Raw genomic sequence first — 26859 nt, forward strand, 5'->3', positions numbered from 1 at the left:
AGAGCTTCATCACCAGATGTTTCCAGTAAGCTTCCCTAGTCTTGGTTGAATGTAAAATGGGTGTGATGTCAGCTTGATGAATCTGATACCCTAATGTGCAACTCCTCACTGTTCCCCATAAGGAATCACTGCTGGTGTTGTTTCTATTTGTGCACCAGAATTGATTCAAAAAGCTTTTAGCTTTCTTTTTTTTTTCTCCACAGCTGTGCAACCTGTGAGTTATATTTAAATGCAGGGGTGGGGCAAAACCCCACTTGTGGGAAGAACAGGAGGGCTAGCCCCTGCAGAAAATACCATCTTTTTATTTTCATCCAGCTGAAGCACTGACAGCTTTTTTTTTTTTTTTTGAAGCTTTGGATGATGCATAAAGGTATGTACCCAATCTATCTAGTGATACTGGATCATTTTTTGAGGGCAGAAAAAGTCCAGTAGCACAATTGTTTTCTAAGGAGTTCAGAGTTCTCAGTATGTGAAACTGTGAAAGGTTAAAAGGAGGAATCAGTTTTGAAGGCCCAGTCCTGCAGTCAGAAAGCAGTCAGAAAGCAGTCAGAAAGCCTTCCTTTTAGGGTGTACAACCTCATACTTGCATGTTTATTGAGTGTTCTTTTAGGAAAACCTTCTAAAGTCCATTTGAACTTAACAGAACTGCTGTTATCTCCAATACAGTGATGTGCACTGAACACTATGACAGAGACCAGGTTCCTTGGACTACATACTTCTAGATGTGGACTTCACAGCCTAGGCTGGAGGCATTGGAAGTCAGTGGAACAAAGAACACCAGAAGGAATATATAATCAGAAAGAAGTCTGGGATTCTACGTCACATGATGTGTTCATAGTATCTGTGGAAGACTCGCAGGAGAGTTGGGGAATCTCTTTCCGGAGACCTTTATATCTCTCTCACCTGCAGTATTGAACTGGGCACCACTGTAATGGTAGCCACCATTAAACCTAACAGGTGCACAGAGTGGACCTTGCTGGGGAGAGAGCAAATAATGGAATACCTCATTTGTAAACAAAATTGGTGAGCTTTAGAAGGAACAAAAAGCTTCAGAGAACTTGTATTTAAACAGCAGCTTGTAAGGATGCTGATATGGATGACATGTATGGGGGGGTGGGATGAGATTATTCTGTACCTACAGTGATCCCTAAGCCATCAAATAAGGATTGGGAAAAATCACTGACTTCAACCAGATTGCCATAGCTGTGAGCCACTATGAGCCAGTCCTTCTGAAATTGGGCTATTCTGACGTCCAAACAGCAGACACCATCACCACAGTGTATTTCATAAGACTCCTCCTAGAGGGAGGGGTAGATCTACAGAGGCCAAAGGACAGGGTCTGAACAGATGAGCAGCTAACCTATATCCATAGGTACAAAAACCTCCTGTGCCATTTTCTGATGCTGATATAAAATGTCCTAAAAGTCCAAAGTGCATCTAGTCTTGGAATGAATGGTAACCATATTGACCATTGCTTTGGCTTGCTATAGGTTCAGATTGAGACCCAGAAAGGACCTGATACCCATGGTGATCTTTAATAATAAACAAACAGTATATACAAATAACTGTGCCCTCTAATTTTTAGGGCCTTGCTAGATGGCTCTTATTTTCAGGAAGCTTAATCCCTGCTGTCAGTGCGCTGCCCGATGTGCTGAGAGCCCTGTTTTCTGCATGAGCAACACGAGACATCCAGGAGTTCACATTGTCAATCAAGGTGACCTGAGTCTACAGGGGACTCTTTCGACTTTTCAGGCAGCCTCTCTGTCTATTCAGTACCCATATCCAGCAATTCCTTGTGAAAGTTAAGCAAGTGAGTAAGAAAATTCAGCATCCTCATGAACAGAGTGGAGGATGATAAATTGCACTTCTTTAAGTGGTTCACAGCCCTTGATTCCCCATATGGAGGATGTATCAGATGCACTTGAGGAGTGGGGTTTCCTCTTATGGGGTACCACTGAGGCAGTTTGGTTCTGTCTAGAGTTTTCTATTCAGATAGGTAAACCTCTTTGTAGTCCAAAGATGCAGTCAGCTTTCTGGGACACTGTGGCTGGATGCATCCACTTCTAATTCACAATGACCTAAAAAAATGTCACTAAGAAGGGATGCCCTTCAAGTCTGTCAGTGTACCCTTTCCATGTCTCTCTGTCAATGCTGTGGTCAAGAGAACAGTATGCTGTCCTCTCATTCTCCTGCTGCATTGTCTAGAGGAGTTCTCCAAACTCCAGAGATGCATTACCCCTCCTCCTCATCAATGTGAATAGATGTGCTGTCATAATATATCCCCAGCAGCTTCCCAGCACAGCATTATGATGGTCCATCACAGTACCCCATTTTATTTTGTGGACAGGAGGCCTCTGAGCTTGAAGACGCTTCCTTTTCATGCTTGGTACTGGAAGTAACTGTGCTGCAGTGATAGCGACCAGGGTAACTGAAGCAGAGAAGGGAGTATCTACCAGAAGTAAGATAGCCATGGCTAAAACACTGAAGACTGGAATACTGGAGGGAACTGGATGATGCCGCAAGTGAGAGGCCTTCCTGACCCTGTGCATAACCTAATTTAAGGGAACCTGATACTAGGAAGTTTGAGAAAGCAAAACTGATTTTGGAGAGGTGAGAGGCTAAAACTGTGGTTGGCTAATGCTATGCATGCCAAAGTTAGGTAAACTAATAAATAAGGTCCCAGTATCCAGACTGCCTTGGGAAAAAAACTGTACAGCTAGACAGGTACCTGAATGCGCCCCTTGGGTTGGAATCAGGAAACAGCCCTCCCTGTACTGGCGACTGGCAAACGTGCATGGTAGACAACTGCCATGAGTACACATTGATCTATCTGCCTGTCGGATGGATGACTGCCTTATCTGAGGTTTGATGGAGAACACTCTAGTCCTTCGTGATAAAAGTTAGAATGAAAACAACTAAAAGGATTTGCAGGTAAGTCTAGAAATGTATTTAAAACCACATAGAACCACTGGCTTAGTCTAGTGTTTTGGATAAAAACAATCCTTAAGTAAAGAAAATGAGCATTCTGTCATGAACAGTTTGAATACCATGAACAGTCAATAAAGCATGTAAGTATAGCATACAATGAGGAAACTAATAAGTAAATTAACTAATTAGATGTTTCCATGGCACATTATATTTTTCCCAGTTTTTGTATATTCAGTTTCAATAGAAATTAAATTAAAGTGTTTTTAATTCCTCTATGCAGCAATGAGTCCAATAAAAGCAGACAGTTTAATTTACTGAGTGACAAGGTTGTTGTTTGAGTTAAAAAAGGAGTCATGTGTTATTGTCTGCTGATTGCTTTGTGGTAAATTTTGGAAAAAAATCAGAGTTGCTTATAGGATGGGCATACATATTCCCAACCTTCTAATTCATAACCATTTTTGTTAGGCTACTGGCAAAATAAAAAAAAAAACAAAAACAAAACAATGTATGTCATATGGCTGCTTTCCCATATGACAGTCATACTGCATGTCCTTGTGATATTCTGTATTTTGAAAACATCAGTGGTAAGACATTTACCTTGAATAAACGTTTTTTACATGTAACTGTCAAGACATAATTTATGCTTTAAAATATTGATGTTGTCTCTGCTATACCAGGGAGACCATGAGAAAGTTTAAAATTCACCTCATGAATATTTAAGAGCTATTAAAAATAATAGGGCTGGAAGTCTTTTATTATGTGCTAGTGTGACACAGATACTGTACTTTATCATATCTAAACTGAAATACAAACTGTTTTCCTTCTTTTAACAGTGCTGGTGGAACAGGTGTACTGTTGAATATGGATCGTGTGGCAGACCAACTCCAAGCAATGGGTCTACAGGGCATTCAAGTTCGAGGTCTGTCTGACTCCGGCTGGTTTCTTGACAACAAACAGTACAGACGAACAGACTGCATTGATAGCATAACCTGTGCTCCCACTGAAGCCATTAAAAGAGGAATCAGGTAAAACTTTATTACATGCAGAGCAGTACAAAATTTGTTAATATGACATTGATGATGTTTAAACAAAGCCTGTACGAAAAACCTAAAGTTGAAAAAGCCTTCACAATTGCATACAATCCTGCATAGACACACTCATTTATATAGACCACTGACACATTCTGCACATGAGTGAGCATGCCCACATGTGCACACATACACACATACACACATTAATGTCTTCTGTGCAGTAAAACAACAAGTTAATCACATATGAGACAATGACTATAAGTCCTTGGGTCCAATATGCACTAAAGTCCTACACATCAGGACAAGGGCTTTACAGACAATGAAGGTTTAGTAATTTTCAGTTCCTCCAAACCTGAAGGCAGATATTACTATATTTTGAAACTAGCAAAGTAAATGGCACATACCTAAAAAGATGGTCTTGACTATAGTGTTAAACATAATAGACTAACCCCGATTTATTTGTCTGTACTGCATATATATATATCTATCTATATATATATATATATATATATATATATATATATATATATATATATATGTATGGAGTTCATTTTCTGTGCAGTTGTGAAGATTTTTCATGTTTAAACCCTTAATTTATGTATGTATCTACTGTGATTGTACAATGAAAGGAAGGAGCTGGATGAATTTGAGTGAATACAGCATTAAAGTACCAACAATGCACTGCAATATTGTTTGAGTACAGTGAGAGCTACTGCATAATGGGTCATGCATAAAATATGTGCAGGTCTAGAGTATAATAAGAATCTTGCACTCCAGCTGTCTATGACCACAAGTAATGCAACCCTAGTATACAAGATATTTTTCAGATTGCACTCCTAATACATACATTACATTTATTTTATTGTATGTTTAGGCAAGAAGATATTCTATTTTGTGGAAAAAGAAGTTACTGCAATAGTAATTACAGCATTTTCCCTAAATAGTTAGCTAAACATATCAGGTTTTCATCACAAGGATGTAAATTATAACATGGGAGTAATGTCTCAGATAGACATTCAACAATCTAGCCTGACTTCCAAAGCTTCAATCATACCCATGTAAGTTCATGCTTCCCTGCTCAACAGATATCATCATGGCACGTGGTTTTAAAGGGGGTAGGGCACCAGTGCTCTTCAGTTCTGTATGTCTTTTTTTGTAACTACAGAGGTCACCAATACCTGTGATTCTCAGATCCACAGAGTGTACTGAGACAATGTTGAGACGCAGAAGAAGAAGAAACCTCCCTGAAAGGAAAAAGGAATAAGCAGACAAACTGGAACAGACATTGGGGTGTGGCCTATGCTGCAGAAATAGTTTTACTCAAACATGTACGGTTTCACTGAATATGATAACTACTCAAGTATTTACATTTTCACTAAGTATGCTCACACAACTGTAACATATTCATCCTAAGGACTGCTGCTGCAGTTTGAATCATAACATAGCAGATAGTAGAAGGGGGTACCCAAATTGGACACAGGCTTAGGGTGGAAACAAGTCCCACAGGACTGCAGTGCCATAGCCTGCTCTGCTACTGGACAGAATGTCCAGCTTATAGTAACTACATAAGGTGTGAATGGATAATTATATCACTGTGTCCAGCTTATAGTAGCTACATAAGGTGTGAATGGGTAATTATGCCACTGTGTCCAGCTTATAGTAGCTACATAAGGTGTGAATGGGTAATTATGTCACTGTGTCCAGCTTATAGTAGCTATATAAGGTGTGAATGCATAATTACATCACTGTGTCCAGCTTATAGTAGCTACATAAAGTGTGAATGGGTAATTATGTCACTATGTCACAGATATTTTGTGCTGAAACATTCCTGAAAAATGTTGCCATAGTAGAGCCTGCCCTTGTTTTGTGTGCTTTAATATGGTAATGATTTTCCATGGTGATTTTAATAAAAGAGAGCAATCCACCAAGAATCTTGACAAACATATTCAAAATGCAAAGAACACAAAGACGTGCTCAGTCTGCCTAAAATTCCTTTTCTGTTTAGATAAAATGAGTTATCTCTGCACATCCAAATTGTGTAAGATTTTCCCCTATTTTTATTTTCTGTATTTGGAAAAAAAGGACGCTCAGTGATCCGATTAAGTGCCACTTCCAAGAATGTTTCAGATATAAATGAAGAACTGGTTCAAAGAGATATCCTGTCTGTGTGGAAGATTATATAATCAGCTCTACAAATAAAGGCCCACAATTCAGATTACCTCTTAGATGAGATGAAAGCCATCAGGCTCACTGTTTCTAGTTGAGGAATTTTACTAGGCTGAGCCTGAAGATTCAAAATGGAGCAAGGTCCAATTCTTCCAAAACAAAATTCAGGTCTCAAGAAGGAGGTGTTGACTTTCTTGATCATCTCATATGTAAGACTCATTTTAAGAATTACTTTATTAAGGGTACAGTTATTGATGGTGGTTCTAATGGAACACTGGCTGAAATGACTGATAGATGCATCCTAACAGATATATAAGAAAAAAAAATCCTTCTGAAATAAAGTTGTGAGATAAATGAGGGCTTGTTAGGTCATGGCTCTCCTAATCTAATCAACTTTCCTAAATTAAGTATTGTAGTGGTAGGTTTCATAGCCTTAAAATATTTCCACTGCAGAATAAAAGCTTGACATTTCAAGCTGCAAATCTTAGATGATTTAGATCTAGGTGCACTAGAGCCCCTTATTGCTGTGACAGGAGGTTGTATGATATGGAAAAAATATACTTGGTGATTAACGCAGCCAGGAGTAAACATGAAAGAATTTGGTCCTGGTTGCTTTAATTTCTGCTCGAAAGATTACAGCCTGTTGAATGAAATGATAGTTTTCTAAATGTGCACCCATTATTAAAGCAGGTAGGAACGAGTTATTTCGCCTTTACACTGAAACAAATGTTTTAAGTAAAAAACATTTTCCATTATTACTGCAGCTTTTGTTTTAATGCAAAACAACTGCCTTCCCTGACAGTTAAGTGGAGAGTTGCTTCAACACAAATCTGTTTATGACATTTATTACTTCTTACAAGTGCTTGAAAATAATAAGTGATTGGCTAGAAACCATAAAATTGTTAGAACTGTTATTTTTATAGCGTTAAACACCTCAGTAAATCAAGTAGTGCTGTCATTATATACGCTGTTTATTGGCTTCTCACAAGTGATTGGAGGGCCCTTCCCTGACAATAAAACAGTCGTTTTGGTAATTGTGGAGCGGTACCCCAATGAAAAATAAATACCCATATTGGATAAAACAAAAATGAGCGGAACTGTTAAGCCACATTATGAACCACAGAATGCTAAAGAAAATAAGCCACCTTCCTACTTCTGAAAAGTAATGTCCCTCCCACTGCAGCAAGGACTGTACTGCACCCATTTCACTCTGGTGTTTGCCAGTAAGAGCGTACCCAATTCGAGAAAGTAATGCTACCAAACAAAAAACGGCGACAGTTACTTGTCTTGTCTGTAGGTACAAATATAAGAACATTTTGACCGCATACAGAAAATAGTACCACAGCATTGCTAATTTACATAGGGCAAACATGGTGGGTTGCACTTTGTTGCCAAACTGTCGCAAGAGATATTTTTTTTGGCCCTAACAAAATCCATTTTTCTGATGTATTATGTAAGTAACATTTCCAAGACATGTACGCATTTAGAAAACTATAATTTCATTACATACATTGTAATCTTTCCAAAAGAAATTAGTAATTTGGCGAAGTCTGAAACATTTGTCTCCTGGTTGTGTTAATATGTAAATATCGAAAATATTTCTCTGGAATGCTTCTGATGAGCTCCTTTTAAAAATTAGAACCAGTGCTGTATCAGTTAACAATCCGGATCAAGTTGGCTTTTCCTGCAGAGTCTTCCTCAGTACTGTGAGCAGCAAGGATAGGAGGGAAAGCGAACAGGAAATCTGTGCTTCACAGGATGAAAAATATGGCCTCTGCTAAAGCTGAATTGCAAAGGTACCTGGAGTAAGATTTTAGAATCTGGCAGTTCTGCAGGGAGACAAAGAGGCCATTCACAAGAGCAGCCCAAATCAGGGTGCGTTTGTGGAAGTGCCTTGGATTCAGTTTCCAGTCATGGGCATTGTGTTTAGGACTGCTGAGGTCGTCAAGAACATTCTTTGCTGGAGTGTAGCAAGTGCGAAACAGGATCCTGTGCTTTGAAGTCAGATTAGGGCTAGTAAAACAATAATGTACATTAGGAAGTGCCACCCCCCCATGCACCACATTACTGTGATGCTGTCCATAATCAGGCTGAGGATTCCCATCTGTAAAACTGGACTAAAGAACTGAAGTAGACAGATAATAGCCGGCATTACTTTGATGATGAAATATCAGGATTTGTCCCTGTGGCTCCAAATGGCTTGTACCATAGCTGGTAAATGCCAACTTGGGCAAGGAATGCACCCTGAAATCATCAATCTATAGTCAGACAGGTAAGTCAAAGTGAGTGTGAGAGATGTGCCCATACATGAATTCATTGAACAATACCTATATTTATGGGAATGTGATAAAATTAAGTACTTAGGGGTATGGGTTAAAAAGGATTCTGGATTGACAGCTGTGGGAAGAGACTAACCAAAAAGGTTTTGTTTATAAGGAAATTTTAAATATTAAATGTAATATGTACAAGGAAAATTTAAATATTACATGTAAGTACTAGACCACTCTTGCAATTATTGCAATCCAAATTAATTTGCTCATGTAGTGTCTAAATCACTGAAAAAAAATGTATTTTTTATTTACTGTATATTCTGTCTGAATTCTGTACTTGCTAGCTGAATTTTTGTACTTGTAATTTATACTGTTAATAAGTGAATTGTATAACTATTTTCTTTATTTTGCTTATGTTCTGGAGCTTTTCTCCTCGGGTCTCTGCTGAAAAAGGACTTTTGGCCCAGCCAGATTAACCCGGTCAACAAATGTCAAATAAATAAATAAACGATAACACAAAAACTGAGAAACTGGAAGCTCTGTTTTATGGATATGGATAGCAAGATACAAGCAGTGAAAATGTTTTTAGTCTCTTTAGCTTTATGCACAAGTCAGGCATATTTTTGTTAACCAGAGAAGAAGTCATTTTACCTGGAAGGGGAAGAGGGCAACAGTCAAGTGGGATAAGTTGATCCTTCCAAAAGAACACGGTGGTTTGGGATTACCTAATTCAAAGGGGTATGTATTTCAGAGTTCATAGCACAAGCAGAAAATGATAATTCAAAGTGGAAAGGAGTGATGATGAAACAGAGGGGAAGCACAAAAAATAAAGAAAGACTGGGATTTTGGATATATATCATTAAGCAGAATAGCAATAACCATACAGAATGTTATAGTTATAATGCAGCAAAAAGTATTCTAGGAACTAAGCCAACACAGGAATTGAAAAAGGAGATTCTGCTGATACGGATGAACCTCAATTAGAAGTACATAATAATCAGGAGGGGGCTGGAATGTGATGGAGAAAACTGGCAAAGGAACAATGTACTGGGAGCAAATAATTAGAAAGGGAACAGAATGGGAAGAAGCCAAGAATTCATTTGGACTGCAGGCTAGAGATTGCCTTCCCTATCAAGGATTCATATCAGAGTATAGGCAAAGAGAAAGGAATAGGGGGGACCTAAGTGAAAGAACAGCACTGGTAGAGTTTTTAGTAGACTCTAGAATAGAAGTTGCTGTTAAAAGAGATTGATAGTACGACATATAAAATATTTCATGTTAACTGTAGGAATTAGTCAGAGGAGGTTAAAATGATTTAGAAGAGGGACTGGATAAGTAATTCACAAAGAAGCAATGGGAGGATATATGTATGGCTCCCAAATATGCAACAAAGTCTAGAAGATTGAGAATCTTTGCTTGGAAGTGTTTCCATGGGTATTTTTATACCCAACGCAGACAACAAAGAATTTTTTTTCTCAGGTAGATTGCAAATAATGGAGGTGTGATGGGAGAAGAAAGATATAATTGGGAACATATTTTTGGGAGTGTGATGAGTTGTCAGACTTTAAAAATTCCATGTAGACTACTCTGAGAAATACTGGGTGAGCAAATTGGTGTAATTAAGGAAATTATATTTTTAGCTGTGATACAGAATCAGCATTCCCTAGACATAGTAAGGCCTTGCTGAGTTTAATTCCGGTGGTTGTCTAAAGATGAATTACTAGAAAGTGGAAATCAAAGTCTAAACCAACTGTACTAGAAGTAGTGAATATACATAACATAGATAAAAAAAATAGAAGTGGGAGTTTTAGAAAAGGGTAGGAGCAAATTACACAGAAAAAATGGGAATTGTGGGAATAATGCACGCAGAATAATGCTTTAGAGGAGGAATGGTATTTAGTGGAAAACAGGAAATGAATGAGATATGCAATGTTTAACAGTGACTGTAGAACATTTTTGTAATGTTTGCTAAAAATATGTCAGTATGGTTTGTTTCTATTTATATAAATGCATGATTGCCTATGTCATAAGTGATACATCAATAAAAGTGTTTCTTGTTTAAAAAAGTGAGGGTGAGGGGAACAACTAAGACATCCTCAAATATCAGGTTTCACCCACATGGCAAGAAAACAGGACATAACCAACTTCCACCCTTTCTCAAAATGTAATAGATCAGTGCTGTCATCCAGCTGTTACATCTAGTCAGAACAAACAGACAGTATGGACAACTGGTTAGCAAGTGCTACAAAATCTCACATTTCCTTTCCTCATCTGACCAGGAGCACTTGCAAAAAAAACATTTTTATCCCTTAACTATGATATAGACTGGTACTGCTAACTCTCCATTCCATCTCAAATACTCATATGTTCCAAATGGCTTAAAGTAATATAAGCAGGTTTTTACTGCTAGTTGCCATGTATAACCATCAAAAGGATATTCTAAAAGGTTTCAAATAGCTACCAATACACAGCAGAGTCACTTATCTCCATCTTATTTAATATTATTTAACCAGGTCAGGGTCAAACTAGCTTTTAAGAATCACATATATTCTCTTTGAGATCACCAGGATGAAATCATCTCCTAAGCAAGACCAAGATTTAAATGGAAGTGAAAATGCATTAAATAGGTTCAGGTCAGCCATGTGGAACTATCTTCCAACTGAAGTAAAGAAACAACATAACAAGCTAAACTGAAGGAACATCTGCTTAGTGAAATGACCTGTCTGTGCTTCTGTGATGCTGAGTAACACCAGGTAACTGACTATAGTAATGCCTGCCCCACTTCATTCAGCTTATGTCAATACTTAGTATAAGCTCCATATTCTGTGGCATGCAGGTATGCATTATTATTATTTAATTTGCTCAAACACTCCATTGAACATGCAAACTTACTTTATTGAATGTGTAATGTTTCTTTCAGTATTTGTAAATATGATTAACTTAATATTCAAATAGATACCTTTAGCTACTGCTTACAGCCACGAATGCATGTGCGTACACTACTGTCATATTGTGCTTCCTGTTCAACAAATGCATGTACTTATGATTCTACTCATTTGGTGCTCAGGTTGTGGCTGAAAAAAGGTCAAAAGCTGAGGCCCCATACATGGTCATCAAATCAGTATCAATCCCCTTTTTCTCATTTTGCAAATGGGATTGGAATGCCACATCAACAGTGACAACCACCTACAGCTAATGCTTAAACCACCGTTTGGCTAACAATAAATAAATAAAAAAGTATAATGAAAAAAAAAAGTCCCGTAGGTTCAGTATTGCAATGTTTCCTTAGTATGTACAGAGACTGAGTGGCCAAGGCCTGCACTGTACCACAACTTGCATATGAGTAGCTGTACATTTTCCATACATTTTGCCAAGTCTCATAACCAGTTCTACACTTTATTTATTTATTTGACATGTTTACAGGAATATGACTGGGCACATGCCCCTTTTCAGCGGGGGCCCAGTGAGAAAAGCTCCAAGACAAAGTAAACAATAATAATGCATTATATACAAAAGTAAAGTAGTAACAAGTTCCAAGGTAAACACATATACATATATAGATATATATATATATATATATATATATATATATATATATATATATATATATATATATATATATATGGATTCACTTCAGAAGATCAATTTCAAATCTCAACTACAATAACTAAAACTAAAAGCTCGAGTTTCGAAACTCGAACTTCTGAAGGAAAACCATTAAAACAAAAAACACAAGCTTTTGAAGGGGCTTCCCTGCACCAATGTGGGGCTGTGCCCCACACCCCTACTTAAATATACCAACCCAAGATCGCGCTACAGTGGGAGATGGGAAATCTCCCGCCTTGCGCTGTATGCGGAAGCGCAAACGGAGATTTCTTTACTTCCTGCCAACACCACGAACAAAATACATTACGTACACACAAGGCATGCAACAATACTTGCCTCTGTGTGCACGTAATGTATTCAGGTAAGTAAAGTGTTATTTCGGAACACTACACACATTCGATTTATTAAAATCTCGATCATATGGTCTCGACCATATGCAAATCGAGATTTTAATAATTCGATTATGTGAAGTGTTCCCATATATATATATATACATAAGGAGGATAAAAATACATATCAATAGACAGGGCATTTACATACAAGGGATAATATAAACTTATTAAAAAGTCACATAGATTAAGTTTCCATGATCTAGGTAGAGATAATATTTATACTATATATAAATGGTCTAAGACATAGTTGAAGGGTTAAGTTCTGTTGACAGACTCATGCATGGACTATAAAGAGAGGAGTATTTGGACAAGACAATAGGAGCGTATGAAGGAGGAAGCAGAGAGACATCAGAAAGGTGTTGGGTAAAGCTGGGAAGGGAGTACTGAGAGAGACATGTTAGGAGAGTGTATGATACAAAGGAGTAGGTACGGTGTGGTGAGTTATGGGTAGAGTGTTGACATACAGATAAGAAATGCTTAGTGTGGGGTTAAAGGGAGAGGAAGGAGGACAGTTAAGCAGGTATGATTGAGAAGAATAAGACAATGAGAATATATGGAGAAACTGAAATCTACAGTAGAGGGAGAGAGGTGTTGATGGGAAGGCTGCAGTGCAGGTGGAGTGGTATATAACCAGGAGATGAGCATGAACAAAGCCATAAAGTCACTTTAGTGAGACCTAAGATGTTTTTTGAACTGTGAGGTATTAGCAATAGTAAAGATGTGTTGAGGGATAGAGTTCCAAGTTCTAGAGACATGGTTTGAGTAGAGAGAATCCCCTGAACTGTTATCAGATTGTGTAACTTGTAGCAGAAATTTGTCAGATGATCTAAGGAGTCTTTTATTTGAGTAGGGTTGTAGAAGATTTTGAAGTGTGGGGCATGTATCAGGTTGGTATGTTATGCTGCGGGCAGTTGGAAGTTGGGTATAGGTTAAGAGATTGAGTAATTCTACCCAGTTGAGTTGTTATAAAGCAGCACAATGGTGGTTTCTGTATGGGCAGTTAGGGGCAAGTCTGACTACCTTGTTGTAGCAGGTTTCTAGTTTTATTAGTTCTATTTTTTCAGGTTTATAAAAATAGGAGAAGAGTAAAAGCAGGGTGGAGAGTATGTGGGTCCCGGCAATGGACTGTCTAGTAAAGGTAGTGAGGTATGATTTCATTCTATATAGACAGCCCAATTTTATGTGTACCTTTTTAATGATTAGAGATAGGTCTTTATCAAATTTCATACTATTATCAATTGTAAAGCCGAGCAGTTTTTCTTGAGATACAGTATCTATCTTGGTATTGTTAGATGAATAGATAAGAAAGGAGGATAGGCAGTCTGGGGATTTATTATTTGAGAAGAACATTAGTTTAATTTTATTAGGATTAAGAATTAATTGTGAGTTAGAGAGCCACAATTCTTCTGCTGAGAAAGACTGTTGGGTTATTTCTTGGAGTTAAGGAAGGGTGGGTGCAGCACAGATGAGCATAGAGTCATCTGCATACACTATGATAGAGGCAAACTGGGTTGCAGTGTGGAGTTTATTTGTGAAGATACTAAAAAGGAGAGGACCTAGGATTGAGTCATGTGGAACACCCTTGGTGACAGGTAATAGAGAGGTGATATCATGGTGCCATTTAACAGCTTGTTGTCAGTCAGATAAGTAGTTATGAAACCATGCAAGGACTAAGTGGCTGAGATTTAGGGTTGATAGTTCAGTGAGGAATTTTTGATGGGAGACCGTATCAAATGCTTTGGACTTGTCTACGATGATGGAAGATACTAGTTGACCTTTATTTTTGAATTGGTTGATTGTGTTGGTAAAACTTAGAAGGGCAGCTGTGGTACTATGATTGGGTCGGAAACCATGTTGGGCATTAGTTAGAAGACTATTGCATAGTAGGTAATTCATGAGCTAGGTGTGAATGCATCCTTCTAGAATTTTGGATAGTGGAGATAAAATTGCTATTGGCCTGCTGTTACAAAGCTCTGTAGACATTCCACCTTTATGTAATGGGATGATGTGGGATATTTTCCAAATTTATGGAATATATTGTTCCATGATAAAGCAATTAATATAACGACAGGATAACAGATAGGACCTGCAGCCAGCTTCAGGTATTCGGCAGGTAAATTGTCATCAGCAAGGAATGTAGGTTTAATTTTGTTGAGCATTTTTTTTCTTAAGATACTGGTTTGAATGCATTTGAAAGATAAAGTATTGATAGTTTCATTAGTTCCTAGTGGTATGGTTGGAGGAGCATTGATGCTAGTTTTAGTTAAAGATAGTATGGAATTAGTAAAGTATGTATTAAATTGAGTAGTTGTACTGTCTGTCGTATTTGTAGCTGTTGGGGTTGGAGTCTGTCTGGGATTGTTCAAGTTATAGAAGTTGTTTTATGGTAGTCCAGACTTTTTTGTGGATTGTTGTGGTGTTTTTGTTGGATGACACTGTAGTATGTTTCTTTATCAGTCTTGATCTGCTGCTTGGCTTTATTTCTCAGTTGCCGGTAGTAATTTAGGGTTGCTTGTTTTTTGTTGGCTTGATAATGTGTCCAGACTTTGTCTCTAAGTTTGAGTAACTGTTTAGTATCTTTTGTTAGCCAGAGAGCATAATTTGATTTTACCCTGATAGCTCTAGATGGTATTAGTCTATTTATTGTGCCTAAGAATGTGTTATTGAAGTAATCTGCGGCAGAGTCTAAGGTTAGTGATCTTAGTTGGGTCCAGACACAATGCTGAAAGATGGATGCAAATGTTTGAGGTGAAAATGATTTTTTTTGTTGCAAATTTGTCTATATATAATATATTTTTTTGGTGGGGGTGCAGACATTGTCTGAGCAGGAAGGTAGGGAGGTGATCGCTGATGCTATCAAGGAGGCAGCCTGATTGATAGGCATGTTAAGGTTTGTTGGTTAGGATCCAGTCTAAAATTGACTGTCTGCTGGTGTTTTTATTGGTTCTTGTTGGGCATTTTATTAGATGGGAGAATCCGTGCAGGTTGATAAAGTGAGAGGGGGTTGTCTGACATGCAGGTGGACCAACTGGTACTAAAATTTCTTATTATAGTTTCCTGTGGAAATGCTAAGGATGATCAGTGAAGGAAGTCCTCAATTATAGTAAGGTTGTTTCCAGGAGGGATGTAAGTTGCTATAATAGGTAGATGTTTATTGGGATTTATTTTGAGTCAACAAAATAGTATCTTGACAAGATTGAGTTCTGGTGGGTTTGTTTCTAAGCATTGTAGTTTGAGTGTATTTTTATAAATAATAGTTATTTTTCCTCCATGTTTGTTTATCCTGTCTAGTCTGTGGATGCTGAAGCCCAAAGTTAAAAATTTCACTGTTGCTTATCACATGTTTTAACGAACTGCTATATCAGGAGAGTAGAGTAAGAGAGGTGTGAAATGTGTGTATTTTATTTGCTAGGCTCCTGAGATTCATGTTGAGAAGAAATGGGTCAGATCCTTTATGGGTTAGAGTAGTAGTAATATGCGTACGTGAGTGGGATGGTGTGTAAGGTTCCTGCTGAGTGGTTTTAGGTTCATAGGTTTATAGGTTCATACTAGGCTATCTGTCCTTGGGCATTTATAAGCCTAGCCAGAGTGTGTGTGGCTTTCACCACCCCTTAGGATGAGAATACTATACCCATTAGTTTGCTGTGCCTCTGTCCAGCAGTGACACAGAGATGATTCCCGGGGTAAACCTATGATCTCCCATCCACTCGTCAAGATTTCTCTTGAACAGAGTCAGTGAGGGGCTGTGCCTCACATGGACTGGGATTCTGTTCCATAGTGTAGGGAGTCTCTGGGTGATGAATCTGTCCCTCCAGCACGTCCTATTTATATCCGTGTTGAGGTTTAAGTCTCTTGCTCTCGTGGCTCTGGTGGATTTGGATTTTTTGAGGTGGAGCATGTCCATTAATTCCGGGTTGGACATGGCCTTGTATGTCAGGCACAGATCACCTCTGAGCAGACGGTATGTGACTGAATAGAGCTGGAGTTTCTTCAGTCGGGCATCGTATGACATATGTTTGAGCCCCTTTATCGTTTTGGTGAGGAACTTTTGGGGTCTTTCCAACTGCTGCAGGTGTCGGGTAAGGTACATTCGAATGGGGCGTTGTACTCAATCATTGGTCTGATAAGTGAAGAGTACAGGGGTACAATGACCTCTCCTGATCTGGATGTGAATCCCTTCATGATCAGGTGGGCAGTGTAGAAGGTCTTCCTAACCACTTTGGCAATGTGAGTGTCAAAAGAGAGGTTACTGTCAACTTGGGTCCCCAGGTCCCTGATAACTTCTTCCGTGTTTAATGGATTACCACCTATGTGGTAATTAGGGGTTACCTTGTTTTTCCCAAAGGGTATGACTATACATTTTTTGGCATTTAGCTTAAAGCCATGGCTCTGGCACCAGTTATCCATTTCTATGAGACCTCTCTGGAGGATGTCTGTGTCTGATGGAGTGTCAGTTATGGTGCCCAGTTTGCAGTCATCTGCAAATTTTGTCAGCCACAATCCCACTATGTTTGCCTGCACTTCAGAAAAATAAATGCCGAACAAGAGGGGGCCCAGGACTGAGCCCTGTGGGACACCACTCGTGACCGGCTTAGAGTCTGACATGGCACCAGCAACTCTAACCCTGTGTGTTCTGTCCTTGAGCCAGTTTGCAACCCATCTTGTGACATATGGGTTTACATCTAAGCTGGTGAGCTTTTCTATGATGCCCGAGTGGGGTATTGTGTCGAACGCTTTTGCTAGGTCAAGGTAGGCTGTGTGAACTGCCTTACCCTCATCAATGGCCTTAGTGACTGTTTCGAAAAAGTTGACCAAGTTCAAGAGGCAGGATCTGCCCTTGACAAAGCCAAATTGGGTATGATCCAGTGTCTGTAGGTCCCCAATGTCTTTATTTATGAGTTCCATTATGATCCTCTCCATAGCCTTGCAGACAAGGCTCGTCAAGCTTATGGGGCAGTAATTTCCAGCGTCCGTAGACGCACCGCCTTTGTGGAGTGGGACCACAGTTGCCGTACGCCATTCTTTGGGTACGTATCCTGTAGTAAGGCTAAGATTAAACAGCAGCCTTATGTGTGGGTTTAGTTCATCATTGAGTTCGTGTAGCACAAAGCCGGGGACACCGTTCGGTCCCATTGATGCTGTGTTTTTTGCTTTAGAGAGAGAGCAGCTCTCACCTGGGCATCTGAGATGTTTGGGAGGCTAGACTCTGGTGGGATAGATATTTCTCCTTTGGGGGGGAGGGGAGAAATTTGCACTGAACCTGTCTGCCAGTATGTTGGCAATGTCTGTGGGTTCAGTGATTTTTGTATCATTTTGGACTAATTCTGAGCATATCTGGGAGTTTCCACCCAGGTTTCTAACATAGCTAAAGAAGGCCTTATGATTGTCTTTTGTGTCTTTAGCGATTTTTCTCTCAAAGTTGGCCTTGGATGATTTTATGAGTGATCGTAGTTTTTTGCTAGTATTGATCAGAGATGCCTTCCCTTTTAGGGATTTTGCTCTGTCATGTAGTAGCTTTCTCCTCTTGTTGTAGAGTTTGTTTATGGCTGGGGTCCACCAGACTGGGCACCTGCCTTTGGTGGAAAGGGTCTTGATTTTATTAGGGATTGCTTGATCCATACATTCCTGGAGGTGCTCGTAGAAGGCATTTGTAAGGGTTTCAGCAGCGTGGGTTGTGGTTTCCACTGGCTCGGGGGCCTTGAAGGATACCACTCCAGTCTTAAGAAGTGTGAAGGTTGCTTTTCAGAAGCTCTTCACTGTGGTCTTTTTTGCCCGGCTTGGGCGTGGGATGTGGATCTCCAGTGAGATTAATTTATGGTCTGATCTCACCAATGAGGGATATACTTCCGGTGTGGAGCATTTTGTCCCCATGTTTGTGATGATCAGGTCTAGTATATTTTCTCCTCTTGTGGGAATGGTGACTAGTTGTTCCATAGCATTTGAGTTTATGAACTCCAGGAACCTTTGGGCTAGGATGTTGGGGCTTGAGTAATGTTCCCAGTCTATGTTTGGGTAGTTGAAGTCACCCAATATGATGGTGTTTGGAGAGACATTCATACTCTCCAGTGTCTTCAGGAAGGCTGTGTGGATTTTCTGAGTTTGAGAGGGTGGTCTGTAGCATGCTACAAACTGTAGGGCAGTTTTACCTATGGTTAATTGCACCTGAATGGTCTCCAATGCTTCGTGCGTTGCCACTAACCTGGAGGTGTGGGTATCCTTTATGAATATGGATACTCCCCCTCCTTTTGTGGTTCGGTCTGGATTTTGGGGCCGGAACGCATGATATGAGGTATAACCTGATAGTGCTGGGGTGCTCTCAGGAGCCTTGAACCAGGTTTCACTCACAGCACAGACATCGATGTTCTCCATACTGAGGAGGGCTTCGAGGGCGTGCATCTTGAGGTTTAGACTTCTGGCATTGAGCAGTATTATCCTTAGCTTTTTTCCATTTTTGTTTTCTAGGGTGGTAGGTTTATCATTTGAGCCTTGCCTAAAAAAGGCACTATGGGGGTGGCAAGAGCCTTTGCCAATATCCGGAAGCCCAGGGGTGACAGGTGCAAGCCATCCCTTGCGAAGCAGCGTGGCTTGTCAAGCATGTCATCCCAGGCAGACAGACATTGGATCCCCTTAGAATGACACCAGTAATTAAGCCAATTATTAAAGCTGATCATTTTGTCTCTGTATTGTGGCATCATTCTTGGTGAGGGTAGGATACTGCTCAGGGTCAGGGTCATACCGGCCTGGGCTACATAATCTGAGAGCTCCTCTATGTCTCTTTTCATGTAGTCCAGGGAGGTACATCTCAGGTCGTTCACACCAGCATGGACAATTTGATGCCAGGATTTGGGTGGAGATCACCAGTAAGTTTAAGGTGTGATATTGAATAAAGGAATGGGTTTGAGTGTTAGTTTAGTATATTTTAGAACTAGTTGGAGGAATAGTAATACAATGTGCATATCTATATGTGAAAAATTATGTTTTCATAGTATTAAAGAGATTTGGTGATATATCAGCATTAATGGGTGTACTGCAGAACCCACGGTAGTGGTGCTGCGGTAGTGTTGTCACCTCACAGCAAGACGTTGTCAAGTTCGATTCCCAGTTAGAGCGTCTTCTGTGTGGAGGCATGCATGAATGGGCATGTCTTCATTGAAGGTTGTGCATCAGGGCTGGTAACTCGGCACGTAAAAATCAACTACCAATCATTAGCGGACCGGAGTTCCGATGTGGCGACCCCTAACCGGGATAAGCCGAAAGACACAACAAATGGGTGTACTGCAGGGTGAGAAGGGAAGTGAAGTGGAAGGTGAGGAGTAGGTTGTAGCTAACTGACTGTGATAAGTTGTTAAATGAGTGGCAAGGAAGAGAAGACTTAGGAAGGATATGTTGAAGAGTAACATTGTGGAACTTGGGATGTTGAGAGATATATTTATGCGTTAGAAGGCTAGCTTTTAAGTAGGTGGTTAGGAGCTTTACTAGTAAGTAGGATGAGATAAAAAAATGGGTAGAAGCTAAACAGAGGGTTGTTTGGCTGATAGGAGTAAGATGGAGGAATAATATAGTGGGGTAATGAGAAAGGTATTTAGTAAGTTAAATAAAGGGTTTATTGGTGGATAGGAGCTGGTAGGAGGAGTAATTTCATGGGGAAATGAAAGAGGAGGTTTTTAGAGTGTGTATTATGGGTGGGTATACATTGGGGTTGCTAATTGAATAATTGATGGTGGGTGTAGTTAGGTTAAAATAAATGTAAGAGTAGTGGGGGTGGGTGAGAATTGAGGGTAGGGTAGGGGAGCAGAGTGACCAGTGAGGGTAGAACAGACTGGGCTGGCCCACGCTAACAGTGGGAGAGGTGAAGGAAAACAATCAGCAAGCAACAGAAAGGTAAGTGAAGTTAAGGCCATGCAGAAACTTACAGGCTATCCCAGGTGAATTTGGAAGAACTATACTGGTTATTTATTGATTTGGTTAAGAGAAAATGAGAAGGAATGATTGATATGATTTAGAGACCTTGCTAATATAAACTATTCACTAAGGAATAGGAAGCAAGAGAGGAAAAGTGAAATATAAGCAGGAATTAAATAATACACTTTTGATAATAAAGTAAATGCAAAGTAAAAGCAGGCTATCAGGTCAAGGAAGGGGGGTACCACAAGCTGTGTGCGAGACGAGACAACAGGGGGCACAAGCACAAACAATAAAATTGTGCTAGGCAAGTAACAATTACAGTAAACTACATAAAATTAAACAATATAAATATACAGTGGTAGTACCCTACACAATCTGGATGGGATAGTGCAGGAACATAAAGTAGGAAGTTGCAGCTGCACTTAGATACAGTTCTTGGAAAGAGCCACATCACTTAGCTTAGTGTAAGACGAGCAACACTTGAAGTAACTGTGATAGTTATTTTTCTATGGTAGATGCAGGGAATACACTGTAGGAAAAAAATAAGAGCTATCAATAATAGTAGCAATGAAACCATGACTTGTATTGTACATTATCCTAGTATAGCAGGGAGACAGAGGTTAGCGACAGTAATGCTAATACCGAAGAGAGGCTTGTGGAAAACCATAGATAGTGTGGCGAGCAGGAAAGTACTTAACACTAAAAAAAATACTCCAGAAATTATAACAAGTGTAAACCATAGGTTAAAACAGATTAACATCAGATGAAAACAGTAAATAAAATCCGAAGATCGTAGTTGAACAATAGTACTTGTTACAATGTATCTAATCTGTTTGCTATGCAATATCACTTTAAGTATTTGTTAATAACAGAAACTCTAAGTAGTACAGTCAATATACTAGAGACAATAATGAAACAGTAGCTCTCGATACAATGTATGTAATCTATGTCTGCTATACACTATTACTTTGAGTATTTGTTAACAACAAAAAAACACTAGTTATCACAGTCAGTAAATAGCAGTCAATACTATCATTATAAATACTTTAACATCAGAAACACAAACTACAACAGTCAGCAAGTTCTGTGTCTATTCCCAAATACCTTGAGAAAACTCTGTGAACTAACACAGTAAGGCATGTATATAGACATCTGCAATACTGAACATAAAATTAAGCATCTTGCAATATTAACAAAAAAACAGGCACATACTTTGTGTTCAGTGAATAATACAGCATGTCTGGCTGACCGTGAATGCACACAGCTTGTAGACAGGTGAAGCAGGGGACAAATTTAGTTGGAAGCTTATAGGGAAAAAATGGTGTAATTCAATGTCTTGGGGTTAAAAATGCTGCAAATGATTATGGGTAGGAAGTCTAGGGTTGGGGTGGGAAAGTTAAAAGATGATAAAGGTACCTCAGGGTGGGCTGACTTATGCTAGCGAGGGTGGTGGTGGTGAAGAAAAACAATCAGCAAGCAACAGAAAAGTAAGTGAAGTTTAAGGCCAGGTAGAGACTTATGGGCTATCCCAGGTGAATTTGGAAGAGCTATACTGGTTATTTACTGATATAGCTAAGAGAAAATGAGAAGGAATGATTGATATATTGATATTATTTCGAGACCTTGCCAATATAGACTATTCATTAAGGAGTAGGGAGCAAGAGAGGAAAAATGAAATATAAGCAGGAATTAAGTAATGTACTTTTGATAATAAATACAGAGGAAAAGCAGGCTGTCAGGCCAAGGGGGGGTCCACAAGCTGCGTATGAGATGAAAGAGCAGGCACAAGCATACACAAAAAATTGTGCTCAGCAAGTAACAATTAAAGTAAATTACATAAAATTAAGCAATATAAATATATAGTGGTAGTACCCTACACAATCTGGATGGGATATTACAGAAACGTAAAGTAGGAAGTTGCAACCACACTTAGATACAGTTCTTGGGAAGAACCACGCCACTTAGCTTAGTGTAAGAACAGCAGCACATGAAGAAACTGTAATAGTCATTTTTCTATGGTAGATGTAGGCAATACAACAATCTGGATGGGATATTGCAGGAAAGTAAAGTGGGAAGTTACAAACACACTTAGACACAGTTCTTAGGTAGATCCACCTACCCTACTAAAGGTGTCGTTTGCCAACCATGTGCCTGAAGTAATAACATCCCTGCACTAATAAGTGTTACTGTCTTCTGCTAGCCCCTCTTACAGAACAGATGTGAAGTACTGTGTGCAGCGATATAAAGCAATAGTTGATCACTTTGCAGACACTTATCTCAGCAAGCTGAACAAACTCAGTTCTCACACTCTCTTCTCCTTCCTTGTACAGCATGTGCAGGAGCGGCCTTAGGTCAACTGGTGCCCTAGGCAAAAGGGCTCCATGATGCCTCCACCACAACACCTGGTGCCCCCATCCTGGTCTACCTACATCAAATAAATACTGGGAAAGCGCCACTGCTAGAGCGGCACCCTAGGCAGCTGCCTAGTTGGCCTATGCCTAAGGCCGGCTATGAGCATGTGTAAAGTGTACATTGTAAAATGATGTCTGCTTACCACATACATTTCCATCTGCCACTCTTTTGCTTATGGAGACAAGTAGCAGAAACTGCTGTTTAACTCAGGAGTACACCTAAGTGTGGCACACATACATGAAAACATTTATGTCAAGGACAATCTAAATGCTCGGGGAAGTAAGGTTTTCTCTTCCAACAGCCTTCTCCAGAATTGCGTGTGATTATACAGGCTCCTTCAAAATTAGTAGAAATATTCTAGGCACCATTACATCCTGGTAGTGCCTTGTACCAGCTAGCTAGTCCCTTGATGAGGCAGATGGTTCACAGTCTGTAGGTAAACTGTAGAAATCACCTCCCGAGCTCGACTAACAGTACATACCTAAAACTTTATGCAACTATATTACTAGCTACTCCTGTTATACAGAACTATGCATACATATAACTTACATATTCCAAATGCTCAGTTAGGTACACACCATCTGATCATTTGATTTATCGTGTGTGTTAGTTTGAGTATGTGAGTATAAGTGTGTGTGTGTGTGCTTTATTCTGTATTCTTTTCAATTGTGTAGACCACACTACCTAGACAGTATTTGAAAGGGGCCACTTATGATCAAGACACTCAGAAGATTAGTAAAGAAATAAGAAAGGATGAGAACAATTTGTACTCATAATTTTATTATTGTTTTTCTGGTAGATGGTTCTAACTAAGGAATTGATTCTTTTGAGATGGGGCACAAGATCTGAACTGCCCGTACACCGTAAGGCCTTATTAGGTTTAGCGCTATTGGCTGTCAAAAAACAATTACTAAAATGGAAATCAGAATCTAAACCAAGTATACTTGAGATACTGAATATTGTAATAGCGATAAAAGAACTAGAGGTGAGATCTTTCGAAAAGGGAAGGAGTGTTACATAGAAATAAATCAATTTTGCAGGAACAGTACATACAGAATAATGTTCAGGAAGAAGAATGAGGTTTAGGGGAAGGCTGGAACTGAGAAATTTATGTAATGCTAAAGTGAATAATTATTAAAAAAATGTATGCAATATATAATGCATGAATATGAAAAAATGTTATCATTTGTTGTTTTCTTTTCAATCAATTTATGTGTGGCTATGTCTTAAGTGATAATATATTTTTATTAGCTTCTATGTCTTAAGTGATAATATATTTTTAAATAGCTTCCTTAAGTTATCACTTATCACTTAAGACATAGGCACACATACATTGATTATTTATGTGCATGCACTTCTTAGTAGATGTGAGAAAAGCTGGAACAAATTACTGCAAATACAGTAATAAGTATGAGTACTCACCATGCCTTTTAACTTCTCTACTGAGGACCATCTCTTGGCCAAAATTCTTCTTGAATCGTCCATCTCTTACTCTTAAGGGTGCACAAACCTTCAACAGGAGCATGCCATTACATAATATGCTGGAATGTATAGGAAATGCCAAGTCCTACACTCATTAAGTCTGCTCACTACTGAACACACTTGTAGTAAAAAAAAAAAAAAAAAGATATAAAATAAGCCTTCCAGCTTTATCAGGACTTTTGCTTGCAAGGCACATGAAAGGACAGCCAAGTACTGGGAGAGATTTAAGAGAGACTAATCTATATCCACAGGGCTCTCATGAGAACCCACATACCTGTTGCATCTTGTTTTGAGAGGCTTGCTGCAGTGGGTAATGGCAGAGAAGACTCTCATGTGCTCTCAGAAGCACTTCCCAGGAAGTCAGGAGCCAGAACAACTGAAAAAGCTGAGTATTAGAAGGCAAATCCTGAATCAGTGAGTTGCAAAGTTGGGATTTGACATCCAGAATAATAGTCCAAGGAGGGCTGTTCATTAACTGTAAGAACTGAAAATGAATTGTCATCAACATACATTTCCACAGTGAGCATATTCTTAAAACAGGCACCAGAAGCAGCCACTCCCCCAACAGACTGGTAATGACCAAGTGGACGTACGAGACTGATAGAAAAATATCACGCATTTAGTTGTCCATTTGCATAAGGCTTACTTAATCATAACCTCACCTTTCTCATCTGTGGCAAGATGAAAATCTGGCCCATACTCCTAAACACATTTAACTTTCTCAAGTGAAACCTATGCCAATGGTACACATCAAAGTTATAAGAATCTCTCTGACTTTGTCTCTGCCTCTATCTCTCTCCATCCTCCATCTTGGACCCTGTCTCTGGAAGGATCACATGGAGGTGAACAGGCAGATTCAAGAACAACTGCATGACACTTTTGGGAGGAAACATGGGCTATTCTTTAGGAATATCCAGTCCCTGTGACAGATAAGTAAACTCTATACAAATCAGCCCCATGGCTCTATCATCTTGTGTGTGATGGTAATGGCCATCACGTATGTAATCGTCCAAAAGAAGAGCTCCAGGTCTACCTATTCACCTGGCTCAAACAGAGGATGTGCAAGCCTGCCAGTCCTGAAACTGAAGTCTCAAGCGGGAGAGAATTCACCAAAGGCAAGCAAAGATACAACATATTTTATCTGTAATTACTAGCTTGTTAACCAGGCAAACCCATATGATACAACAGCCCTTTTTCAGGTGTAATCTAGGAACTCTGTCTGGTTTAGTGACTTATTCAGGAGTCAAAGAGTAGGCAAAAGGAGGAAAGGTAATCAAACTCTGAGCTACAGGAGATAGCTCTTTAACAGGAAATACCCTTAAACATGTGTGCTAACTGACAGACAAATCTCCTTAAGGAACTGACAAGTTTGTGCTAGGACACAGTTCTGCCATTTAACAGAACAAGTCTTGATGAATGAATAGTGGAAGAAGGCAACAGCTGTGGCTGTTAGTCTGTCACCACATATACCTCTCCTGAAATATGGCTGTGAGGATGATGACCTTGCTGACGTACTACTGTCAGACCCTCATCTTTTCTGTGCGTACGATTCCGAATCCCAAGGACCAGAATCTCGAGATTGCAGCATCTTGAACGTAGTGAATGGGGATTGCTGTTCAATGCGGAACAGGAACTTTGCCATTCACTCCACTGTAGTGCAATCTCGGTGTTGGTATACTTAAGTTGCAGGGGGTGTGGGGGGTGCAGGGGGCTTGCCCCCATGCATACACATTACAATAGTTTTTTTTTTTTTTTTTAAGTTTTGAGATTCCGCAATCTCAAGATTCTGGTCCTCGGGATTCAGAGTCTCTGGATTGTGGAATTTCTGTATTCCGTAGTGATCCTATATATATACATATATATATATATATATATATATATATATATATATATATATATATATATAATATATATCTATATATATATATATATATATATATATATATTCACCTAACGAATCATGACCTGTTGTCTGACCAGAGTAGTAGGAGGGGCTCAAGTCTCAACTTCCTTTGCAGAACCTTGAAGGCAAGCATCACCACCCTTAGTTTAAGTAGTTATATATATATATATATATATACAGTTTCTCCTTAAAGAAGCTGCAGCTACTTTGGACCAGGGAGGGTCCAAGTTGTCTTCCCAGCATGCTAGTAAGATATCTCCCATCAGAATCTGGATCAGGATCAGTTACAGGAATGAAACCCTGCAGTGATAGAGGTGGGGACAAAATCCCGTGACATGAGTGTGACATCAGAAGTAGTTATCCAAAGGTGTGATTACTTGCATCACTAGTGCCCCAGTATCCACTAAGTACCTTCATGCAGATGGGCCAATAAAGATGTGATTGTATGAGGCTCTAGAGATGCTGAAGCATGTGAATTTTGACTCACCACTTCATCCATATGTATATTAAGTCTTCCTGGGACCTAGTTGTAAATAGGAATTAGCAACACTGAAAGTTATTAGACTGTGTCCCAGGAAAGGTCTTCCTCTATGCTTGAAACAAGGAGGATGTTTTTCATTTCCTGATTACCCTCACAACCAGCAGCCACAAAAGGGCCCACAAAAGGGGCATTAATATGTAGTCTCTCAAAATGGTCACTGTAGGTCAGTCACCCAAGTAGGAGAATGCTATGAGGCTTCATTTTAAGGGTTCAGGCATTGCAC

The 26859-nt window shown here is 39.3% G+C and overlaps 1 protein-coding gene across 1 annotated transcript in view; it reads left to right on the forward strand.

Moving 5' to 3' along the window:
- NOTUM (notum, palmitoleoyl-protein carboxylesterase) overlaps positions 1 to 26859 on the forward strand; it is a 251352-nt gene that overhangs the window by 192988 nt on the left and 31505 nt on the right. Inside the window, exon 8 of the mRNA XM_044068221.1 lies at positions 3762 to 3953. Within this exon, the coding sequence (XP_043924156.1) occupies positions 3762 to 3953 (192 nt within the window). The remainder of the gene's footprint in view (positions 1 to 3761; positions 3954 to 26859) is intronic.

This window comes from Protopterus annectens, chromosome 4.part0 (genome assembly GCF_019279795.1).
Source record: "Protopterus annectens isolate FY-2018-M chromosome 4.part0, PAN1.0, whole genome shotgun sequence".
NCBI lineage: Eukaryota > Metazoa > Chordata > Ceratodontiformes > Protopteridae > Protopterus > Protopterus annectens.